The sequence below is a fragment of the Amaranthus tricolor genome, chromosome 1 (genome assembly GCF_026212465.1).
Source record: "Amaranthus tricolor cultivar Red isolate AtriRed21 chromosome 1, ASM2621246v1, whole genome shotgun sequence".
NCBI lineage: Eukaryota > Viridiplantae > Streptophyta > Magnoliopsida > Caryophyllales > Amaranthaceae > Amaranthus > Amaranthus tricolor.
In genome coordinates this window covers 12,588,999-12,613,326 of record NC_080047.1, presented here as the reverse complement: position 1 = coordinate 12,613,326, position 24,328 = coordinate 12,588,999, and the positions used below count along the sequence as shown (strand labels likewise).

Below are 24,328 nucleotides of genomic sequence, written 5' to 3'. Positions count from 1 at the left end.
TCAAAAATTCTCAAATTACACAGTCTCACGCTACGACTATCTTTATTGAGTAAACCAAATATACATTTATAGTCTTAAAGTAATCACTTAAGTGATTAATTATAATTTTAAAGTTATCACTTATAGACACAATTACTTACAATCTTTAAGTGATCAATTATAACCTTAAAGTAAGCACTTGTAGTTTTATATTGATCATTTTGCATATTCTTAAAATGATCATTTACAACTTCTAAAGTGATCAATTAGGCCCTGTTTAGTCACCTTAAAAAAATATGTAATCACTTGAACTAAACAGGGCCTTACAAGTTACTCCCTCCGCTTCTTAAAATTCTTCCCATTTTTCATTTTAAGTTGTTTTATTTGCTGTTCCCTAATCTTTATATTTATATCATAAATTTTGAACATAATTAACCTTGTTCATCCTCATTTTAATAATTTTAATAATGTTGTGGTCCCCACATATTTTTCATTAACATCATTTTAACATTTTATATTGCTTATGGTCTCCACATGTTTCCCACTAACTTTAATGTTTTTTAATAGTTGTGGTCCTCATATTATTTTACTAATTTTATTTTTTAAAACTTATGATTATCGCTTTTCCTCTATTAAATTTATTATTCAATAAAATAATATATTTGTCATGTAAAAGATTCTTTTTTCTTAATAACCGTAAATATTTCTTATGGGAACAACTTTAATAAACGGAGGAAGTACGATCAATAGAGAAATTGGTAGATTGCATGGCACGTCTTATTATGAGACAATCTCATATAAGATTTACTGGTTAATTTTACTTACTCGTTGTTACTAACAATGAGCAAATATTTTATTGACTTTCTTGAAATGTTTTGTTGACGTTTTTTGACTAAATTATGCTTAATTTATCTTAATAACAAAGAGCAAACTCTTTCTAGAGACTCCAACAAAAAGAAACTAAACTTATTTTGAGAAATAGTTTCAAGATACACATTTTAACATTGATTTTTATAAAAAGCTTATCTATTTCAAAATTTCCTCATTGAAATTGGGTCGATCGCTCATTGATAGCTTTTAGTTCAATCAAACAATCTCTCTTACTAAAAAATGCTAAGCTAAAAAAGTAAAGTCACATTCTTATTTAAGACCATCCTAAATGGAGCTAACTTAATTACTTTAACATCTACTTTTAACTTAAAAGTATTTGTTTTTAATTTTCCAATGTTCGTCAACACTTTTGGATATTAAAAAACTTTTTTTTTTTTTTTTTTTTTTTTTTTTTTTTTTTTTTTCTAATTTGGTCTCATAGTCCAGCCAGTGCGAACATCTCGTCATGTAACAGTTTCATACAGGAGTTGGTCTTAAATTAATACTTTCTCCGTTCTAAAATACCCGCCACATAACAGTTTTTGACACTATTCATCTTAAGCTTATTTTATGTATTGCGGCTAATGTGTAAAAAAAAGTATAGTTAAGTGGGATCTTGTTTGAATTGTTTAATCGCATACTTTCATAATATTAACTTTTTATAATTTTTAAATGTAGATAGTTTAATATATAAATAATTAAAATAAAATACTAAATTGCGTAAAAAGTTACATGTACCAATTATAATGAACGGAGAAAGTACTTCTATAAGTTGATGCCTACCAAGTACCATTACCGTTTATATTTTTATAACCTGTTGAAACAATAACAACTAACACTACCAAGTACGTTTCAAGGGAAATCGTATCATTACTGAGCCATTATATTACCAATTCCAGTCTTCCCATGAAAAATACTCAAATTCATTACCATGACAGGTTGGTAAGCACAAAGGACTATAAATTCACATTGTGACAAACATAAATTAATACCGACTACTAGAGTATATAGTCGATATTTTGGGGCCTCAACCATCAGCTTAAACTTTTGGCTGAGTCGATTGAGACCCCACGATATTATGTTAGACACTCTAACACCGCCAGTGAACGCAACTACTAGAAGATACTCTTACCAAGTTCTTCTATATAATATCATAGCTCAGTTAAGAGTGTGTAAAAATGCAAGTAAACCGGGAAATATATAGCAAAGGTACATAGCACTCGACTTTGTTCGTATCTTTTGATTAACGTATAAAAACATGAGACTATATAACAAAGGGTACACAATTTCATACTTGATATTCTCCGCGTTTCTCATATGTATATACTAATAATACGTGTCTATGGAATCCTCTCGACTCGCATACGAACGAATTGCAATCATCATATCCTCGCTTCTGAATCATAGGCTCAAAGTTTTGGGATCGTGATATGAAGTATTCCCTCCCTGCACAATGAAAACATATCAAAAAATTGTATAAGAAACTATATGCTTGCTCGCCTTTTAGTCGCGTAAATCAAAGACAAACTTACACAAGCTCCGCGGATACAGAGTTCTTGTTTACACCGGTTGGCAGTGGCCACATGAGTCGGTAAGGTCCTTGCGAAATCTCCTGCCTGTGGTAGGTCGTGCTAGAATCATTCCCACAACCCGAGCTTCTCCACCATTTCATCGTGCGTTTTCCTCTCACAATTAAGCTACAAGAACACGAAAAATATAAGAAATTGTATAATTAAAGGAAAATTTGACAAGCTAAGGACTAATAACAAATAAGAGTATTTGATCGCGTCGTACTTTTTGTCATCGATCTCCACTCTAATATCGTTTATCTTGACTCCAGGAAGTTCTACCGTGATTACATGGCTAGTTCTTGATTCAACAACGTTTATCCTTGGCAACCATTGACTTCCTGTGATAAGTAGGGCATTCAAATCAGTATAACATCATAAGATAGGTTCTAAAAACGTACTGATTAGAGTCAGAATCATCAACCCAGTATCCCACACAAGTCAGGGTCTGTGAAAGGAGGGTAGCGGACAGATCATACCTGTCCCCTCCAAGGAGAGGACAAGGCAAAATCTCGCACTTATCCCACAACTAGAAATGCTTCTAAATATTTAGGTCTTAAGGATATATTTTCCACAAATTGCATACCATTTTGAGAAGAAAATATGTTTCTTGTGGAAGTGACTTGCTTCTCTTGCAGTATGGAAACCGTCGGACACTCTGATGTAGGTAATACCTTATATTGCTCGAACGATTCAGTTGAACCAATATAAGAACAGTATGATTCCTCCTCAACGGGTCTGGAAAAGAGTGGCTCGGTTGAGCCAGGGCGAGAATATAATGGTGGCTCGGATGCAATACCCTTTGCTTCATTTACGCGTTTTGCAGAACATACTGCAGGTCTGGTAACCGGGTTTCCCTGCAGTAAATTATGTGCACAAAGAAGTTAATTATATAATTGATAAAAATTAGTTGATCTGACACACAATAAGTACCTGTTCTACAGGATTGATAGCCTGCCTCATAAAATAGCCTTGTGAGGCGGATGATTGGCGTCCATAGTGCATTCTGTTATCGAGCCTTCGTAATGAAGTGCATGGATTGCTGCTGCAGTTCTGGAAAATTACAGATCGATTTTTCGTTCATGTTAATTCGTATATTGTTATAATGAGAAAACGTCATCGACAAACAAGAAATCTGATACACTACTAAGAAGTTCCTTGCAAACTAGAAGTTTAGATTGGTAAATAAGATCTTTAGGATTGCTGTTTAATACTACTTTTTTAGAATTTACTAGGAAGTTTCAGTGTTGCAGTATGCAGTTATTTGAGTTTTTTATGTCAGACTGCTTAATGTTCCAATATTGAAGGGGCTCCTTTGATCGCGACCTCCTCGTGATGAGGGTATTGGTATGTCGTTTTTCCCACCCTTCCTAGACCCTGCCTTGGGTGGGACTCATTGGGATGATGATGACGGTGGTGGTGGTTTCATTAGGTTTTTAAGGACATCTACTTATCTTATGGGATTGTCATCAAACACATTATTACTCTTATTCAAGTAGGTGAGACTAGAAGCGTTCAAAACAGACCTAAATACTAGACATTTATCCAAACTTACAATCGAACCTAATTTAACCCGACTTAAAAATAAATTTATACTTATGTAAAAAGCAACATGGACACAAGACCCGTCCTTGAACCGACTCGAAACACCTAATTTGAAATTGACCCGATAATCTGAATAAACACCTCTAGGTACGAATTGGCTTCCTACAACAACTAAAATGATATGAGGTGAAGAATGGCCTCCAAATGCAACCAATTTCAAACAATGGTAAGCATGACTGCTTGGGAGTCACAGGCCAAGCCAAATACTTTAGTTTCAAATTATTGGCAATACATCATTTATATCAAAGTTAGCCAACTTTTTGGCCAAAATAAATTAACCATTACTACAATAGAAAAGGTAATTTCTTTAGAACATCATTATTGATTTTTTGAAAAATTTATCATACAAAGCGTGAAGGGTCATTCCATATAGCCACAAATAGAGATGTCGGGTCTTCAAGCGGGTTTTGGAGACTTCGGTTTTTGATATTTTTAATACGGAGTACTGCTAGTCGATTCATACTCGATTTCAGTTTATCGGGTCTATTTTAGACAACTTCCATTAGATAACCTATCATCATCTACTTCACAAACAAATTTAAACTAGTGATATCACACTTCCAATTCAGTATACTATCAAATCAAGATCAATCCTAAAAAGCTGCAAGTCATTCATACTTCCTCCCTCAATCCTCACAACATTTAACTTTTCAACTTTTCAAGTAATCCAATATCCCTAATTCTAATTCTTAATATCTCTAACAATAAAAAATTATAAATATTTAATATTAATAATTTCTATATCACACAAATCAATTGATTATATTAATATTTTATCTTATAAGATTAAAAAACAAATCACAAATCAAGATATTACAAGTAGTTTAAAACAGAGAAAGTCACCAAATTAGCAAAAGAACAAAGGATTGCATAGTCTGTCCCTTTGCGTTTGCACCAAGGGTTTTTTAGGTGGTTGTACGGTGTAAACTCTGCAAACTCTAAGAGACGAACGGAGTATAATTTTACAAGAAACTGTGAATTAATGACCAAAAAAAGAATTACCAAAGGAAATAAATGGGAATTGGGTGCAGTGACATCTTCAGTGATGATCCCAACAGCAAGATGACCAGAAATGGTGTCGATCCTACGCCTTATAACTTGGCTTTCCATTCTTGACACTCTTTAAACAGTTGGATTAAAGAAGAGTGAAAATCTGTCTAGTTTTTTGAGTATTGAGAGGAGAAAATGTACACCTATATTCTATATGACGATTGATGAGGGAGGATATTTGCTTGTGAGATCAAAGATATTTTTCTAATGGGGTTTTAGGGCAGCTAGCCAAGCTAAGATTTCTTTGTCCTTTTTTCATTTGGTCCACACTCCATACTAATACAATTATCTAACATTTTTGTGGATAATGTTTATGTGGAAAAGACAAGGGGAAGATACTTTTAAGGAATATGTCAAGGTGTTCTCTCACCTAAGCTAACCAAGCAAATAAAATCTCAATTATATAGGTCTGTTTTATAATAAATTGCTCTCAAAAAAAACTTGCCGAAAAACCTAAGGATAATCATAATTGTTATATATGAATGTGAGTAAGAATCAAAATATTAAGTTACAAGGAGAGAGATTTGGAAATAATATGTTTGAGTTCGAATTTGGAAAAAGATGGATGAGTTTGCTTGAATATTTTTAAGGAAAAATTAACGTGAATAATAGAATTTTTCAATTTATTTCCTATCATAATAACAATTATTGATCAATTATGAATAACTTCAATTAATGAAAATGTTTTACTCTAACAAAACAAAATAATCCGAAACTTGTAAAACAAGTCAACTTAGGAAAAAAAATTAAGATAAATAAAAACCCATCCTCCTCCCTCCCCCACCCCACCACTCCCCCATTGCCCTACTTTGACCACCACCCTTAAACCAAATCCACCTTTGAACCCCGATCCAACCTCGAACCCATAATACCCTCAAACCAAGACCACCCTTTAACTTTATCGTTTGAATCTTTTGAAGTTTGTGATTGTCACAAAAATTGAAAGGTGAAGAGGATGTGAAAGTTAGAAGCGAGGAGAGGGGAAAATTTGGTGGTGTGGGGGAAGGGGTGGCCACTATGGGGGAGGGGGTGCAAGGTGATGGTGAGAGGGAAGACTTGTCCCACGTCGATTATATATGCAATTGGTATGGTATGGGGTTTATAAGCAAGTAAACTATCTAACTTAATAGACTAATTCGATGAACTCTTCTATTTGTCTTATCAAACAAGATTTTTTTTTTAAAAAAAGTTGGTAGATTTCAAATTTTCACAATTTGTGAAAGTAAAGAACGTTGATTTTAAACTACGTAAAGGGCCAAGAGGCTAACGACCATACCAAATAAAGCAAACGGCAACTTGAACCCATCTGACGTCGACCGAACACAAAATCCCTCCTTTTCGTAGATCCGATCGTCAACTTCTTTCTCATTGATCTGCAAATTCGACATTTCCATAATCCAGCTTCAAAATTTGGTGTATTGATGGAAAGAGATGAAATTCAACGAATCATCATCATCCAATGCGTTAAGCAGAGAACAATGAGTTCTTAAACTGCTCATTTCTCAGTCCCGATTTCTCCTTCTTCAACTGTTGCGATTGAATCAGTTTTTACAGACTCAAATTCAATTAATAGAATAAGAAAAAGAATAAGGAAAGTAAGGCGACAATTTTGAGTTTCCATTTCAGTTGCAGAATTAACGAGCAATTGGAATGGATAAACACGGTGATTTCAGTAAAGATGATCATGATCATGATAATAATGGCAATGAGAGTTATGTTCCGTTCGATGTTGAAGTTAGAGATTTTAAAGAAGATAGGGTTCCGAGTGTTGTGGATGATACTAGTGAAGTTTCAGCCGCTAATGTTTTGAAGACTTTGTTTTTCATATGCGTTTGGTATACTTTCAGCTTGTTTTTAACGCTGTAAGTAATATTTTTTCTCAGTGTTTCTCTATTGATATTGGGATTACTAGCTCTAGTTTGATTCAAAATCTGAATTAGGAGTTTATTTTTGAGTTGATTAATGGTTAAGGATTGAAAATGAATCGAAAAGGTCAATGGTGATGTGAATCCGGTGCAAACTAAGTGTGTACGTTGTTGCCTGTTGGATATATAATTCGTAGTGAGAATGAATATTTATGCTGTGCCAAACCTATATAACTATGTCAATTAAAGAACGTTGAAAGTTTTGGGGCTGAGATTTAATAGAAAATGAATCCTTGTGGAGTTTTAAAGCTACATGATGAATTAAAATCATGAGTTGGTTATCTAGTCTATATTGGCTATTTTGTATAATTGTATGGCACCATGTATTTAGGGATGGGTATATCCTAGTTTAGTAGCATAGAACTAATGAGGCTACTTGAATTGGAGAAATAGCAATGTTACGTGTGATGTTTTCAACAGACTGTGCTTATGTGCTGTGAGAATTTAAGGTTTTATGATGAATTTAGAGCCCATCTTGTGGAGTAAGTATATGATCTAATTGTGTGGCAACTGAGATAGGTTGCTATTCCTCTCTCGCTTTTAGGAGGCTCCCAATCAAAGGAAAAAGGAGTTATGCTTGTGTGAAACCTAAGTGTAGTTGCTCCTTATTTGTAGATCGCCTTATTCTCTTTATATTATGCTTTGAACTTTGTAAACTAGTCGTAGAATATTTCAAGCAATTTGTTTCTCTTGTAGTTTTCTTTTCCATGGTTGAAATTATTTTGTTTTTCTGATGCATATTGAAATGCTTCTTCTTAATATTTGTGTAATTTTCTGCTATAGGTATAATAAATCCTTGTTAGGGGATCACATGGGAAAGTTCCCGGCTCCCTTGTTGATGAACTCATTTCACTTTTCCATGCAAGCTATTTTATCTAAAACTATTACTTGGATTTGGTATGAAAGATTTCACAAAGGTGAACAAATGACATGGAGGGATTACTTTGCCAAAGGTATGCCAATTACCTTAAATGGGCTTATGTTTTGCAAAGAGTTTCTTTGATTTCTGATTCAATTATATTCTTATAGGACATTACAATGTTGGTTATATTTCAAAAAATTATTTAAAGATTTTCCCTCATGTTCGTGAAGTAAAGGAAAGCAAAAATTATTTTAATTTATCTTTAAACTAGATTTTTGAAGATGTCAAGAGCTATCATATATGTTTCTACAAAGGCATCTTACCTTATGGTTATGTTTAGGGTTATTTTGTATTTCGAGGACTTTGATCTTTGTCGTTTGTGTAATACATTTTTAATGATTGATATCCCTTCCTCAAAATCACAATTCTTGCTAGGTTTGCCAAAATTTTAAATGTAAACTTGTATGCATTTCCTTTCATTGCTAGTGCTTTTGGAAGTAATGGGTTAAGGTTACTTATAGAAAGAAAAAGACAAGTTAAAAGGTTTATGGAAGCTAGAACTTCAGTGATTTTGTAAGATGATTTTATCCTTATATTTTGTTTTATGTAAGTGCATTCCTAAACATGTGTTAATCTACTTAAATTTCCCTTACTCAACTCTTTTAGTGTTATGAAAAAATATGAGCACTTATTGATAGTTTGGAAGCTTTAACTCTTAATTTCCCCTGGATTATTGTAGCCTTTATTAGTTTTTTATTTTCGCTAATCTTCTTCTCAATCTCCACTCTTTCCTCATTTTGTACATTAAAATTGTTTCCCATCTACCTACCTCCCTTGCAAACATCCCAAGCACACCACATTGTCTTAGCACATATTCCACATTCTTTCTTTGCATTTTGAACCCTTGTAATCATAGTTAACCATTAAGTCATTAACCATCTTGTGTCTCCTTTATCTCCCATTTCCTTGTCACCTTAAAAGAATACAAGGTAGTGTTGGAGGATATAAATAAATTACGTGGATAGTAATTTGGTTGCTCAAAATCTTGTATCAAATCATTTATATTTGTTAGATTTTCTTTTGAATTTTCATCGTCAAATAATTCTTAATCTGTTTAGATCATGACTTTATACATGCAAGATAATAGATATTTAAGGGTTAAATCATTGTTGCTTTAAGATCGTTGTTGCCAATTTGAGTTTTCCTAATGAGAAGATAATTTAGAATATGAAGGTTGGACTTGGAGCCAATTCAATATATAATTATTTTTGGTGCAATTTTTTCATGGTAGTGATTTTTGTTAGTTGCTCATAATTAGATCTTTTATGAGCTAAACTAGTATGGTTGGAACTTGGAATTGATTCTATCTATATTGCTTAAAAAAATTCCCATTAATGTGATCTATTGCCAAAAAGTGTGACTTGTTCCATTTGTCTTTTAAAGTGTCTTTCATTCTGAGTTTCTTTGATGATGACTTAATATGATACAATGACATCATTAAATGTTGCCTTGCTAAAAAATATTTATGTTAATATTTGACTATTTGGCTTATCTAATAACTACAGATGGCCTTTGCCTTTCACAGTTTGTCCTACAGCTCTTGCAACGGCACTGGATATTAACTTGAGCAATGTATCACTTGTTTTCATCTCTGTTACATTTGCCACTATGGTCTGTTTCTTACACTAGAACTTTATGCTTGTGAGTTAGGGTTTTCCTTTGAAGCATGCTTCTGTGTTACCGTCTCTTGACTAAAAAGTTTACCTTTATTATTATCTTTTGAATATGCCCTTATTTTTGCAGTGTAAATCTACGTCTCCAATATTTCTTCTTCTCTTTGCGTTTGCTTTCAGGTATACACTATCTTTCCTCCTTTTCCTAGTTCCCTCTATTCCCAGAATGATTCTTGCTACTTTTCTCATTATGTCTTTGTAAATCTCTATCATTCTATGTTATATGTTGGGGAATATAAAACTATTTCTCATAAATATTTTAAAATCGTCAAGATAATGCCTTTTGTAATTGTAAATGTACATCTATCTCAGCTAGAGGAGTCTTATTTAGCATAACAAAAAAAATTTGCGTAATTAACATTAGAAGATAGAACATTGTTAGTTCTACTTCTATCAACCCTGAAATTTGACCAATGGGATCTATTGAGGGAATAGTTTATAATGTGTCGTATCAATTATATGTTTTCTTAGGTTTATTTGGAGATGATACTAATATTAAAAGTTTATGGAGGCTTTAGATTAAGTTTTGATAAGTTTGCTTGTTCAACTAGTTAAAAATTGTTGTTTGAACATTTTCTTTGGTTTTGGAAACTTAAAATCATGGCGTTAATATTTAAGATATCTTAAAAATTAATTATTTATGATTTATTATGTATAAATTCAATTTAATTAAGGTTAATGGTTTATGTGTTTCGTGAAGGATTTTAGATTGGTATACTAATTAACTAATGATTTTTTTTATCTGATATAAGCTAAAGCTTTGGAGGCCAAAATAGTATTTTATTGGAAAAGATAGTAAGTGAGACCTATTAGGTGGTTTTCGTTTTTTATATAGGGATAAATAATATGTGAATCGGCGGAGCTATAAGTTAGAAGGGGCCAAAGTTATTTAAACAATTAACTAGGAGGTCAAGATCAGCCTCTAGTTTAAAAACTATACTCTTAACCCCTAAGTAACATTTTTTTTCTTCTTATTTTGATTCGGGGTAATGCTTGAGAATCGAACCTTTGTCACAAAGGTTAAAGGGAAAGCACTCAAGATCAACCTCTAGTTAAAAAACTATACAACTTGTTTTGTTTATATAACATTACAAGAATTTTGAAGGTGGCCGATCCCCTTTAGGCCTCTATGAAGATATGTGTCTGATAAGAATATTGCTAAATATTATTGATATTCAGAAGTTGCCATTTGGGTTATTGAAGCTTTAAGTTTTAAAACATGTTATTTGTTTGTGGGCCAATTGAACTGAGGAGCCTCAAATGAATATTTTTTGGGAAAATCTAGTTGTGGAAGTGTGGGATGCATAGTGCAAAAGTCTGATTTTGGGACGCATTTGGTGTAGCAATCTCAATGATGTGCTAAGTTGGTGATGCATTTGTCGTACCGCTAAATATCGACCGAAACCACGTGTTGTCCCATGAACAACCAAAATGCAAAAATTTTTGCATTTACTATGTTAGAAGGATTATCTTGGTAAATTTGAAAACTTATACAACTCGGGTTATATGATATGATGCGGGGTGGACGTAACATAATTCGCCAGCTAATTCGCCTTTTGAATTCGGGATTCGCTCAAAGTTGTTTAACAATAGCCCAAAATCGACCATATTTTGCTTTTCTCGATTTGCGATTCGTGGGGAGATTAACGAATGTGAATCATATGACACTGTGCGGGGTTGTTTTGTCTCTATGGTACAACCTCATTAGGGATATGTCTAGGACCTACAACAAAAATGCAACAACATTTCAACCCCCAATGCTATTAAGTGGTCTAGGCCCTAGGGCTTTTTAAATTTAAGTGTGGGATTACATTGTCTTAGGTTAGTGGATGGAAAGGAAAAAATGGTTGAGGGCTTGAGGCTTTGTTGCTCATCAGTTAGTACTAGGGTTCTAGATCTAATTTTTTAGATCCCACAATACGGAGTAAGGATAAGGGCATGAGACGAGGAGTAAATATTTAAGGGAAAAGTAAAGTTAAAATAAAAAGATTACAATATTGAAGGTGGAAGCAAAAGAGCATAGGTGTTGCAAAGGGGTAGAAATGGTCATGTGATGAAGCAGGAAGGATACAAGTATTTCCCCCATTATATATATATTTCCCACCTCTCTCTCCGGCGCAAAATAGGTTTAATACCCTTCCTTCTTCACATTAAGATCATTTCTTTCCCTTTGCGATGCCCTTACTATCTTGTCTCCACCACCTCTAAATTTTTTAGTTTTAACATGATTTCCACTTCAAATATTTACTCCCATTCCAAGCAATGCCTTGAGAGTTGATAGCTGACACTCACTTCATATAAATTGTAAAAGGGCAGCTCTGATGCTTTTGGTTAGCTATATAAGAAAGCTATCTGGTACTGATATGGCATACTTCAAATTTAGTTGATATTTGTTTCAGAATTTTCACTAAAAATGGAATTTGAGATGGAATATAGATACTCTCTAGAAACTCGAGTATGGAGTTACCATTTCTTAGGGGGTGGTAATTCTTGAACCGAAATCCATACTCAAATTGAAAACCCAAACCATGGAATCAGATATAGATTATAATGTAAAAACTAAACTCAAACATCTTGATCACAGCCGTTAACAGGCAGGCTGGCACCTTTTACTGCCTGCTGCTTCTTGCCTTCTCTTCCTCACCTAAATTGCCTTGCCCCTCCTCCTTCCCATTACCTCCCTTGCATATTTGTTTAAAATTTTGTTAATCGTCAAATAAAAAGGCTCTAATTTACACACGTTAGATGAAAGGTAATAGTGCTGCTGCTTCTGCAGTTCAGTACTACTGTGGTATACTACCTCGAAAAATCCTGGTTTTTCTGATGCAGTTAGGACTTGAAATCTGTTTGCTCATATTTCAAAAATTGCGGTTATTGTTGCGATTGAGGTACGAAACGATGAAGCGGTAATGGGAGTGATGCGGTTACATGTGGTTCTCTGAATGCCTAAATATTGGCTGAAAGCATAAGAATTGAGATATCCCTTGATACAGCCAATACACAGCTTTACACCTTTACAACGGGAGAATATCAGTTTGTTTTTTTACAGCATAGCCGATGCGATGCGATGCGGCCTTGGTTTTGCACTATGCTTTTGCTAATTTCTCAGTGAAGAATAAAAGGAAATGGGAAGAAGAGGGAGAGAGTAAGTGATTTCGTTGGGAGTAAAAAGAGAGGAGAAAGCTATGACTTTTTATCTTATTAAACCAGACTCATGGTTTTAAGGATTATTCATCCTCAACCTATTGTCTAGATATCCTATCCCATACTGGTCGTATCTTACTAAAAGGTGAATCAAATATGCATATGATTATCGAACGAACAATATGGTTTTTGAATTTTGAATTATTTATCTCTTCATATTGGATAAATCCAAGAAATTACCAGTCCTCATATTGCTCCATGTGACACAGATGTTCACTTACTATGTGGGGCAACATTTTAATTGGAGAGTCTGCAACTTTTGTTTTTTAAATGTTAATCAACAATTGTCAGCAAGTTTTGGTATTTACCACTAGTAACATTCTCTTGTTTATAGCTTCAATGGCATTTTTTTTTTCCCACGATCACCCAATATATAGAACTCTATATTCGATGAGCTTATTTGGCCCACTTGCTTATAGCCTGCTCTATTTCAGTATGATTTTTACTGTTTTTATTTCTTGGTTGCTTTAGGTTGGAGTCTCCAAGTTTAAAACTTTTTGGAATCATTCTAGTCATCTCTTTTGGAATTCTGTTAACTGGTAAGTGCAAGCCGCTGTGCAAATCTACTATTTTTTTTCTTAATTTGTTTGTGAATATGGATGTAAATAAGGTCTTGTAACAGTGGAGGAATCTAATTCAAGAAACAAGTGCTAAGAGACACACCTCTTGTGGATTTAATGAATTGAGAATTGTAGCCTTATCTCTGTTGTGTTTTTGTCTCTGGCTTATTGGTAATAGAATAGAAAATAACAGATTACTTTTGACAGTCGCATATTACTTTTGACTTGCAGTTGCGAAGGATACAGAATTTGAGATTTGGGGATTTATCTTTGTTATGCTTGCTTCTGTTATGTCTGGATTCCGGTGGTGTATGACACAAATTCTTCTGCAGGTATTACGAGTCTTATGCCTAATTTCTCTAGTTTTATGCTATGTTGAAGCTAGGGCTGTGAACGAGATAGTTTATAAATGAGCAAGTTAGTTTGATGCTTGTGTTTCTTGGTTTTCTTAATGCTAACTCTTGTGTCTCCGGCCTTGGATGATCTGCATTGTGACCATATTTGCTGTGAACAAAATTGTGTGCTGAAGAAAGAATCCTATGGTGAGTACCTTATTATGTTGCTGAATCATAAAGAATAGAAAAATAATAATCATATAATAATGCATTTAATTTAGTATTCATCAGAGTTGGAAATATTATGTGAAATTAACACGAATTAGTTTATGCATGACGGTCATAGTTCATTATGAAATAGTGAATTATATAATCTGTAATCTCTTTCATTTGGCCACTAGAGTTATAGTTGCAACTTGCAAGTAGAGATAGAAATAGGTCTTGAACACTAAGGCCATAGCCGTCTTGAACATTTTCATGGCCTCGAGCTGATTACTTTGTACTTTATACACAGCGAATATATTTTATCAATAAGTTTTTAGCAAACTTGTTCCGCCTTTTTTATAATATAATAAAATCTGGTTATAACTAAAAACAACTTGATTAATGGGAGTCATACAACTATCACGATTGGAGAAGATAGAAATATGACCAGTAGACCCATCAATTCATTACCAAAGTAATTTTTTAATTGAATTGTAATATAAAATTATTTTAGTACTTTTTCTGTTCAAACAAAAAAATGTATTAGTTTTTGTTAAGAAATTTTATTTTTCAACATTACTTTCTAATATTTAGTATGTTTTGGAATCTAGACAATTGACACTTAATTTGAATCTTGAAATGTAAAACTCTCTCATATTGCTTCCTGCTTGCGGTTTCAGGGTTGAAGAACCCGCTTACCTTCATGAGCTATGTGACCCCAATCATGGCGCTGGTGACTGGTTTAATGTCTCTTCTGCTGGACCCATGGGATGAGTTTCCTCAGAATAAATATTTTAACAGCTCCTGGCATATCACAAGAAGCTGTTTGCTCATGCTTTTTGGAGGTTTTCTGGCCTTTTTCATGGTAACTTGTGGCCACTAATTTTGCCATGCTTTTGCTTCTATTGAGGCCCTTACGAAAGTGGATCATATGGTGTGTTCTAATAGCTTTTATTCCCCCTTTTCCAATTCAGGTACTAACGGAGTATATCCTAATCTCAGTAACGAGTGCAGTAACGGTCACAATAGCAGGAATTGTTAAGGAGGCTGTTACCATAATTGTATGAACATTTCCTTATATTCTTTGCATAAAATTAATCATGTAATGCCATAATTCTTAATTTTATGCTTGCTTTCATCATTTCCTTCACTGTTAATTTAGATTTCATCTACTTACCTCTTCCTTCTGATTTTGCCTGTTCTCAAAATGTTGGTACAATAGTATTCGGCTACTCCAATGCAATTAAGTAGCTCCCACCTAGGTGGTGTTTGGAGTTATATGTGTACAACCTTACCCTTGTATAAACAAAGAGGTAGTTTCCTATTGACCATTTATAGCAAACATCATTTATCTTTTCACATGAATAGAAGTGCACATAATCTCATGAGCCATTTTATTATAGTCCATTATAACCTGAAACCATAGAGCAAAAATAAGGTTGCTTCGCATTGGATCGGTCAGTTGTAAAGTTTTTTTTTAAAAAAGTAAATCAATATTTCCCGTGTTGTAAAGGTGTAAAAAACCACTTTTTGGGTTGTACCAAGGGATATCTCATTCTTTCGATTGATATTTAGGTGCTACAATAACCGTATCACTCCCATTACCCTGTCACGGTTTCATTACCACGATCGCAACCGATACTACATTTTTGCCCTATATTTGAAACCGAAGAATTATAAATATTTTGGCTTTATCAAGATTGAACACTACTCTCAAGGTGTTGTTACTTGGCCAAAAGTTTTCCAGGAAATCGATATCATACTATAGTATGCTTCCTTTGACTGATTTCCCTCTCTTTTATGTTTATTACTTAGGCCATGAGTCTCATGGGGATGAGATAAGGTTTTTACTTTTGGAACATTCAGGGAAGGTCCTAAAATCTATTTGCTCCTAAGTCTTGTCACAAAATATGTTTTTTATTGCATGTGCTTGTGTTCCAAGTTCACAGCCTTTAAAAACCAAGTTTTAATGTTGTCAACTCAACTGATTATAATAAAACACCCCAAGTTCTATAGTGTACACTCAAAGCCAGCCTTATATTTTCATCCAATCTATAGTGAACCTAAACCTAGCCTGACTAATTGACTTTTGCAGACCTTCCTTTCTCTCTGACTCCTCCAACTCAACCTCGTCATTAACCTATACAAACATTGCTGCTGCTGCTGCTGCCAGAAACACCCCTAACTTTGAAATTAGCTTATGACAAGAAACCAATTACACCTCCCCTGGAGTATGGCAATCAAGCTTATAACAGTTCTCCCTCCCTTACTCGTTCACTCGTGCAATTTCTTTCTCATGATTTCTCTCCTGTCAACAGTGCCACCACTACTGCTGTCTGCAAGCCATCGCTAGCCTCCCCTGATGTAGTCTAGACTATAGCTACCACTCAAAGCTCCTCTCTGCAGTGTCAGAACCACCAGTTAGACTTGCATGAAGTGGATTCTTGTCAGTATGAAATTTCATCATATATATTCCATGCATCCTTTCCAGTCAAATTGTACTACTATACAACTGTAAGAATAATTACTAAAACTTGAAAACTAAGACTTACAAGTTACAAACCATTGTATGAGAAGCATCTGCGTAATTCAAATTTCAATCCAATGAAGAAGCACATCAGGTTTACCAGTGTAAGGGAAAACAAGGATATGTGTGAATTGTAAGCAAGACATGGTGAAAATTGGTAAGAAAATTCTGGAAACCAATTCAGAGATTCAGAGTACATACTGTTTGGGGTGGATGCATGGTGGGGTTTAGGGGTGGCAGTGAGAAAATTGCTGGAGGGGTGCTCAGGAAGGGTTTAATAAGGTTTTTAATAGTTAGATTAATTAGGTGATATAATTAAGTCATATTACAAAATAAGTAGGCATATAATGTAAAGTTAGGGTCTTTTGTGGTTAAAGGATGGGGTGTTTTGGTAACTATACTCTTACTTATAGATGGCTTTTGGTTCAGAATCTATACAAGAAGTCGCACAATCTGACCTACCATTTCTTATTGCAATTGAGAAGTTAAATGTTTATTCTGATGCTTCCTATGTTTTTTTAGTTGTAACACTACCTCTGTGAGAGCTTATTGGGTGAAGTGCAGTATCTAAAAAAAATACTCAGAACTAGGTAGTAAGTATCAAAGCTTTCAGTTCATGTCAACTGTTGTTCCAGTTATTTAAGGGTATTTTCCCTTCTGTTTTCTAGTGTTTCTCCTAGGTAACAATAACTTTCTGAAAACTGTAAAAGGGGTAGCTGTAAATGATAGGTTATCCAGTACTAGTTATGTATATTTCTCTTAGCAAGAACATTTATTCATAAGAACCATCAAGCTGTCTGATCACATTACCTAATGCCAGGAAGAAATGAGTGTAGCATGTCTTGATTGATATGAGATCCTCATTTTGGAAGTTACTATTCTGATGTTACTAACTTACTGCTTAATGCTAAAATACGACAAGCAGCAGGAAAGAAAGCTGATATGTTATGATTGTTGCTGTTATCTGATCCTGATGTATGTTTTTTGTTTGTCTTCTAGTTTAGCTTTTTAGTTGATTCATGAAGTTGATGAAAGGCCTGGTTGCACGGTTCTGCAATGGATACATTTTATCTGTCCTGCATATCACGTAGAATAGTAATAGTTTATTTGTTCTTTTCATAAATATGTATCCTTTTTGGTCATAGTAGTGGTTTTAATTTTGAACCAATGAATCAGAAGTTTGGATTTCATTAAAAAGGTGATGATTGTTGACTGATTTCCAATTAACTGCATTCAGGTTGCTGTCTTCTACTTCCATGATGAATTTACGTGGTCGAAAGGGGTTGGTCTTCTAATAATTATGGTTGGCGTCAGTTTATTCAATTGGTTCAAGTAAGTATAACCAATATGTTTCTGTTTGGCTTGCTGCAATTATTGATTTTTGGTTTCTTTAGTGATTGTCACATCTTTGGTATTATTTGAACTAGACATTCCTAATCTTTTTCCCACTAATATGATAATATGCATTCCCGTTGGAGCCAAATATTTAAAATTTGGTTTCATATTATATTAGATTATAGTAAAATTACTCATTAAATTGTTTGTGCTACTAATATATATGAATTTGCAAATGATCAAGAGTCAATAAAAAAATAACCTATTTGTTATTACAAGGGTAAGGCTATATAAATTCGACCCCCAAACCTCACTAGGCTGGTTGGAGGCACTTGGCATTGGGGTCATGTTGTTTAGTTATATATGAAATCCTACAGAAGCTTCTAGTTAAGTGGCATAACTCATTCTGTCTGCAACAGTGGCCCACCAAGCTTGTAACTACTGATCCACAACAGTTTTTTTTTTATTTTTTTATTTTTTATTTTTTTTATCTTTTTCTCACTATGAAGTAATACGTCACTTATTTCGATAGAACCAAAGATTTATAGGTCTTTTATTTTGGATTATAATGGGCCAAGATAAATGACTTATTAAATTATGTGCACTTCTTATTTATGTGAAGTTTCAGATCATGTTTACTTCTAGGGGTCATTCTTAATCAACCTCTTTATTATCACTAACAAGTGTATAACAAGGGTAAGGTTGTATACATCAGGCCCCCAAACCTCACCCTAGGTGGGAGCCACTTAATGACATTGGAGCAATGAAATGTTGTTGTGTCTCACTATGAAGTAATTTCTTGTCACATTAAGATGATTATGTAGTTATGATATGTAATTTTCATTCATCAGACTAGCAAGATATGAAGTATAGCCAGTAAATACTTACTTGAGTTAATTGGATGTAATGTATTAATGCTCTGATAACTCCAGTAGAAGAATGAGAATATGTTTAACATACTACATGAGATAGGATGTCTAGCTTTTTCCTTTTTAAAATTTCTACATCTCTATTTGCCAAAAACATTGTGTTTTTCTTTTTAATAGATACCAGAAGATTCAGGAGGTTCAAGTCAATGAAAATGCCAGGAATCGGTCAGTTGCAACTAATATCCCCGCAAAATATGTCATTCTTGAAGAGGCTGATGATCACATATGAAAATATTCCTGTTTTACAAGGTATGTATATGTATCAATGTGGTTGAACTTTATTCTTGATTCACTCTCCAGTCTCCATTCCTAAGAAAAAACTCAAAGGTTTCTGATTTTTTTTTTTTGGTAGTTATTGTAACAACAATTCTCTTCCTTTATATATGGCTGTTTTTATCTTTTATGTAGCAACCTCATTGTTTAAGAAATGTTTAGTTGTCTATATGCATCTGATATTGTGAATTCTTGTGTGTACAATAGAAGTATCAGGCTTCTGAAATGGGCATTCTTATCTTTCCGTGAGGTGGCAATCAATACATAGTTGGAATGCGGAATTGCTTTTGATATTCAAATCTCATTTAAGAGCAGTTCTCTCTTTTACATCTCATAATTTGCTATAATGGAAGTAGTGACTAACTTTGCAAACTTGTTTCCTTGCATGTCTCCTTTGTTTTCTGGAAGCTAATTGTTTCCACCCTACAATACATTCTAAATATTGGACCTAACGGCTTCTGCTGTAGTTCTTGTGAGCTCATGTATGAGGTTTGGAGTTGGTAACCTTGCAGCTGTTCATGTGTTAGTGGAGTTATTTCCCTTTATTTTTTATTTCTTGGGCGGTACGGTGACGGGGTAAGGGAAAACCAAGTATCAGTTGCATTGCTGTAGTTTCTAAATCGAACTACTTGAAACGCTCATAATTTACAGTCTTTTACACACCAATGCTGTGTCTATTTGTCATCTATCAAGAAACCTTCAGTTAAGTGCATAATATTATTGAGATTTTGGGGGGTAAATTTGAGGTTGATGGGGTAAATTTCCAGTATCCAGATCCTCTAGTTTCTTTTGCAATCAGACTTTTTTCTGTTTCTTTTACTTTGTTTCAGAGTTCTAACATTTAAAGGAATATGTGCAATCATTATGTGGTATTTCTCTGATTGTCTAGGAGGCTAGAATCCTGAGCTTTTAGTTCGATACACTTCCCTCTGTTGCTTCAAAAATGCAACACTTCCCTTCTGTCGAATTTCTTTAAAATGCAATGCTTTTCTTTTTATGTACAGGTTTTGGACTTTGGGTACATCATTACCTATTTTTGTACTTTATTTGTTGCGCACCATCTTCTTTCTCCCACTTGCAATTGAATTTGAAAACACATTAGTTTTTGTATAGCTGTAATTTGCATACATACATCAAATGTTGCATATACTTTTAGAACAGACCAAGTAAGAACTAAAGAGGAAATAAAAAGCCTTCCCTCCTGGACATATTAATCATTTTTGTTTGTTAATGACTACCTAATTAGTTTATGTATATTCGGAATACAAGGCAGGTTGAGGGAACGAGGGGCTAGGGGACAGAGAGGATCGAACTCGGGACCTTACCTAAAAAATGTACATGTCCAATTAAACAAAACCCAATTATTGAAATGAGTCTATTGGAGACTTAAGTAAGATCTTCTAGTTCTAAGTTTGGAATTAATTAACTGCATTTTGAACTAACAAGTGACTGTTTTGAAGACGAAAGTCGTGAAGATCCAACTAAAGGTCTTTTGATTGGACATTGATCATATATGACTTCATTTTGGGAAATAATTGAACAAATTTGAGCATATCTTCTTTTTTAACTAGTTTAAATCTGTTCACAAAGTAAAATAAGATGAAGCAGCCTATGTATATTTGTGACTTGAATTCTTTACATCCAATTTCAGTTGATCTAAACAACAAAATCTCTGCTTTCTTTTGACTAGCACTTTTCATGAATAACTTAGGGCTACCTTCTATATTTCGATTTGTTATTTATTGACCACTAAATAAATTATTTATGAAAGGAGCTGCATATGATCCTATAAATATCATTCTGATAATCCAATTGAAGTTCTGTATGCATCCTTGTCGATGTGTGCAAAGAGAGAGATTTCATTGAAAATTTTCGGTTCCTCCCATGTAAAATAGTAGCTACCACTACATGGACCATTTTCAGCTACCAAAATTCCTTTTATAGTAGCTTGGTGCCTTCTGGCCAGAATAGTGAAATACTTCCTTAAAAGTCAAATGTACATCCATGTTTTGCTGAATGCATATCTTGATTCTTGACCGAGTGAAATACTAACGTATCTGATTTATTTTGAGTGTTGGATGCATATCTTGAGTGAAATATTTCAGATCTATGTTGAGTTCTGGGTGCATATCTTTTCGGAATACTGAGCAGTGAGCATACTTTTTGCTGATGGTATTTGCTATTTTCCTACATATAATCTACATTTATGTCTATTCCTAATGGAACCAAGGATTTATGTGTTTGGTTTCATATTGATGTACTACAGGAAAATGACTCATTAGATAATTTGCGTTTCTTATTAATTTAAAGTTGCATATGTTGTTTGCAATCAAGGGTCAATCGGAAACTTATCTGTTATTACATGGATAAGGCTGCCTACATCCGGGAGCTCCCATACCAGTTGGCATTGAGATGGTGCTGTAATGGCATGTTGTTCGAGTCTTTGGGTTATATCTTGGTTCTGCTGTGTTGTATTTACACTTTCTTCAAATTTATATTATCTGCATATGCTAAGTATAAATGTTAACACAATCAAAATAAATTAATTTAGGACGAAAAGCAGATGGGATTTGTTTTCTTGAAGTAAGTTATGGAATGTTGACGCTTTGCTTATTATCGTAAACTTGCTAAATCTGGGCTTGCTTTGCAGTATTCGTCAAGGGAAATCTCATTTGGCTTAGAGTTAACGTGTAAAAAGAGCATCAAACATCCTGTATGTATACCACATAATTTTTCGTCCACCTTCCTGTACTGTTGGCAAAACCTTACATGTTTAGGTGGGAGATACAGTTGAGTCGATTCATTTTTCGAATTGGACATACCTTCTCATGCCGTCAGCCTAAAAGTTGCAGCAACTGTCCGAAGCATTATATCGAGCTGCTTGCTGTATTGTTTTTGCCCTGTGTACCCGTTATACCAGTCATTAGATTGTATGTACTGTTAAAGACATCAAAATTCAACCGGCTTTTTTAAATAGGTGAGATGAGATGTAATATAGCAAACTTCTGTACATCAATGGCGTTAATTTTATTTGTTAAATATTGTAACCAACAAATTCAAATAAATAGTGTAACATTCTGTCTGTGGATTTCTACAGTTCAATTGCATAAGCAAATACACGGCCTTAGTTCAGTGTTGGCGGATCAACTGAGAGACCTAGAGTTGTATTATGAAGTATTTTGATCAATCATGGCTTGAAGAAGCACACATCAATATGAAAACTACTTGATCCAAATTATCATATTTGAACCTGACTAAACACTGGTATAGTTAGTGAAAAGAGAAATATTCTTTCAAAATGAGAATTGAACTTGAGTTTTGACTATATCTGAAATTCAATCGGAAATTAGAGGTCTCAACATGAAGATTTCAACCTATAACCCAAAAATGACTTGATACAAAAATTGCAAAAAATTAGGTTAAATCTGTTTTGAATCCAAATTAGAACGTTTTGACCCCTTTTTTTCAACCTTTTTTGTTCAATGGCTTTATTATTTTAAATTTTGTATTTTGAGTCAATTTTTCTTTGTTGTAGCCCTAAAAAGAGTATATTGATGCATTTTTATGGTAAAAAATTTTTTATAAAAAGGAAAAAATAATTAAAATTTTTGAAAAAATTCTAATGAAAATTCCATGTGATAACGTATTGGGTTTTACACGCAGTAGACAAACTTTTTAAAATTCATATGATAACCTCAAGGTTTACCAAATAAAAATTCCATGACTTTTTTTGATAAAAAACGTTTAACATCTGTAAGTTTTCACTCCTGAGCTATAAAAAAATCCAAACTTATCCCTTTCAATTTATGGCAAGAGCTAATTTATTTTTTCTCCCAAAATACAAACCCTAGCTATTTCTCCCCGAATCTTCACCATTTTTTCTATCAAATCAATCCTAATATCTTGAGTAATGGATTATTTTCATTGTTCATCATCAAATTATTTTGAAAGTTTACATTAAAGTAGCATTGATAGAGCAATAAAATTTTATTGCATACCACTAAGGATGGTAGAGGTGAGAGTATCAGATTCAAAAGCTAATCTAGAGCGTATGTACATATTCATTGTACTACGAGTAATAAATTATAGAATCAGTATTGGATATGTACATATAACATATTCATTGCTTAATTATTTTTATTTCTGTTTTCATATAATTATAGTCATAGTCATATTATATCGTTTTAATATATAAATATATCAAAATCAAAAATAAATATTTACAATATTTTAAAATTATAAGTTATATTAATAAATAGGAAAAATTATCGTAAATAGTACAACATTTCATTGAATTTACCTATAATAATACGAATTATTGATTAATTATGAATAATATAACTAAGAAGGTTATTTTCCACTAGCAAACTTAAACCTATTAGTTACCTACAATTGTAGGTCATTTTGTTAAAAAAAAAAGAAAAATAAAAAACAAAACAAAAATGCCCTTCCTAGAAAATTTGAAAAAAATAAGATTATTTAACAACTATATTCCAAAAACAAGCTTTGTGAAAACTTTATTCCCAAAATAAGCGTCCGTACATTCATACCTCGGCTTGGTGTAAAGTCGCTCTTACTAACAGCGAATGTAAGCAAATAGTCAAAAAATTAGTAAAGGGTCAATTCGCTGTTAGTAATAGCGACTTAAGGAGTTGACTGATCAACTCATATGTCGCTATTACTAACAGCGAGTTAAGGCGAGTTAAATTTTCCAGCTTTCCTTCTTCCTCATTTTCAATTTATTTCCTCATTCCAAGTTTGTAACCTACGAGATCTCCCTCTTCTTTTCACCATTAAAATCAACTTCAATCCTTCAATTAATCTCATCAAATTTCAAGTTTGTACTACTAATTAGTTCTGTCATCTTCCTACGTTCACTTAAGGTACTATTTTTTGTGTTTTTTTCCATTTTCGAAAATTAGGGTTCACAAAATATTCATGAACTTTCACATAAATGCAGGTTCTTAAACTTGCAATTTAGTACTTCTTGTTGATCTACAGCCTATTAAGGTACGTTTTTATTATAAATTTTTTAGTTCTTGTTGATTTTAAAATGTATGTGATTTATGGTGGTCATTTTACACTTACACTCTATGAATATGTCAAACGTACTTGTTATTTGCCATGATCTTCATATTGAGGTTGCTTGTTCATGAATTTAATGTAGAAAATGTTTTAGTTTAATGTAGAGAATGTTTGAATGCGAACCCTAAATTTGAGTTTAATTTAGAGAATGTTTGAATGCAAAACCTAAATTTAATCAATGTTGTTATGTAGTATATATTTATGAACTTGATGGTGATGTTGATTTTGTACGTATTGTTGTAGAAATGGCTTCATTTCGTGTGACTGTTGTATGCTTTTGGAAT

At 33.4% G+C, this 24,328-nt stretch overlaps 2 protein-coding genes across 3 annotated transcripts; one reads left to right on the top strand and one right to left on the bottom strand.

The window, feature by feature from the left end:
* Positions 1-2,028: 2,028 nt before the first annotated feature.
* LOC130796852 (uncharacterized) lies at positions 2,029-5,400 on the bottom strand. The gene is made up of 6 exons (XM_057659264.1): positions 5,025-5,400; positions 3,351-3,470; positions 3,004-3,274; positions 2,644-2,758; positions 2,382-2,546; positions 2,029-2,295 (listed from the first exon to the last, which is right to left on the bottom strand). Exons 1-6 carry the CDS (start codon positions 5,130-5,132, stop codon positions 2,259-2,261), a joined length of 816 nt encoding a protein of 271 aa, XP_057515247.1. The 5' UTR covers positions 5,133-5,400; the 3' UTR covers positions 2,029-2,258.
* Positions 5,401-5,854: 454 nt separating this feature from the next.
* Positions 5,855-22,232, top strand: LOC130796839 (probable sugar phosphate/phosphate translocator At1g06470). 2 transcript variants are annotated; one of them, XM_057659242.1, is made up of 12 exons: positions 5,855-6,934; positions 7,781-7,950; positions 9,445-9,530; positions 9,663-9,712; positions 13,268-13,335; positions 13,588-13,688; positions 13,886-13,898; positions 14,576-14,760; positions 14,870-14,956; positions 17,660-17,754; positions 18,804-18,935; positions 21,610-22,224. In XM_057659242.1, the coding sequence occupies exons 1-11, from the start codon at positions 6,723-6,725 to the stop codon at positions 18,913-18,915; spliced, it is 1,179 nt and encodes a 392-aa protein (XP_057515225.1). In that variant the 5' UTR covers positions 5,855-6,722; the 3' UTR covers positions 18,916-18,935; positions 21,610-22,224. The 2 variants fall into 2 exon arrangements, with proteins under 2 accessions (XP_057515225.1, XP_057515233.1); XM_057659250.1 differs by lacking the exon at positions 5,855-6,934 and having other exon boundaries at positions 7,792-7,950; positions 9,425-9,530; positions 21,610-22,232.
* Positions 22,233-24,328: the final 2,096 nt, after the last annotated feature.

What these genes read in the sequence shown, in the direction of transcription:
- LOC130796852 (XM_057659264.1), bottom strand. Translation starts at nt 5,132, where the DNA reads ATGGAAAGCCAAGTTATAAGGCGTAGGATCGACACCATTTCTGGTCAT. An exon ending in ATTCCCATTTATTTCCTTTG is followed by an intron (nt 3,471 to 5,024) that starts GTAATTCTTTTT and finishes GTAATTTTCCAG; the next exon opens with AACTGCAGCAGCAATCCATG. An exon ending in CATATTTTCTTCTCAAAATG is followed by an intron (nt 2,759 to 3,003) that starts GTATGCAATTTG and finishes TACTTATCACAG; the next exon opens with GAAGTCAATGGTTGCCAAGG.
- LOC130796839 (XM_057659242.1), top strand. Translation starts at nt 6,723, where the DNA reads ATGGATAAACACGGTGATTTCAGTAAAGATGATCATGATCATGATAAT. An exon ending in CTCTTTGCGTTTGCTTTCAG is followed by an intron (nt 9,713 to 13,267) that starts GTATACACTATC and finishes TGGTTGCTTTAG; the next exon opens with GTTGGAGTCTCCAAGTTTAA. An exon ending in AGTTTATTCAATTGGTTCAA is followed by an intron (nt 17,755 to 18,803) that starts GTAAGTATAACC and finishes TCTTTTTAATAG; the next exon opens with ATACCAGAAGATTCAGGAGG.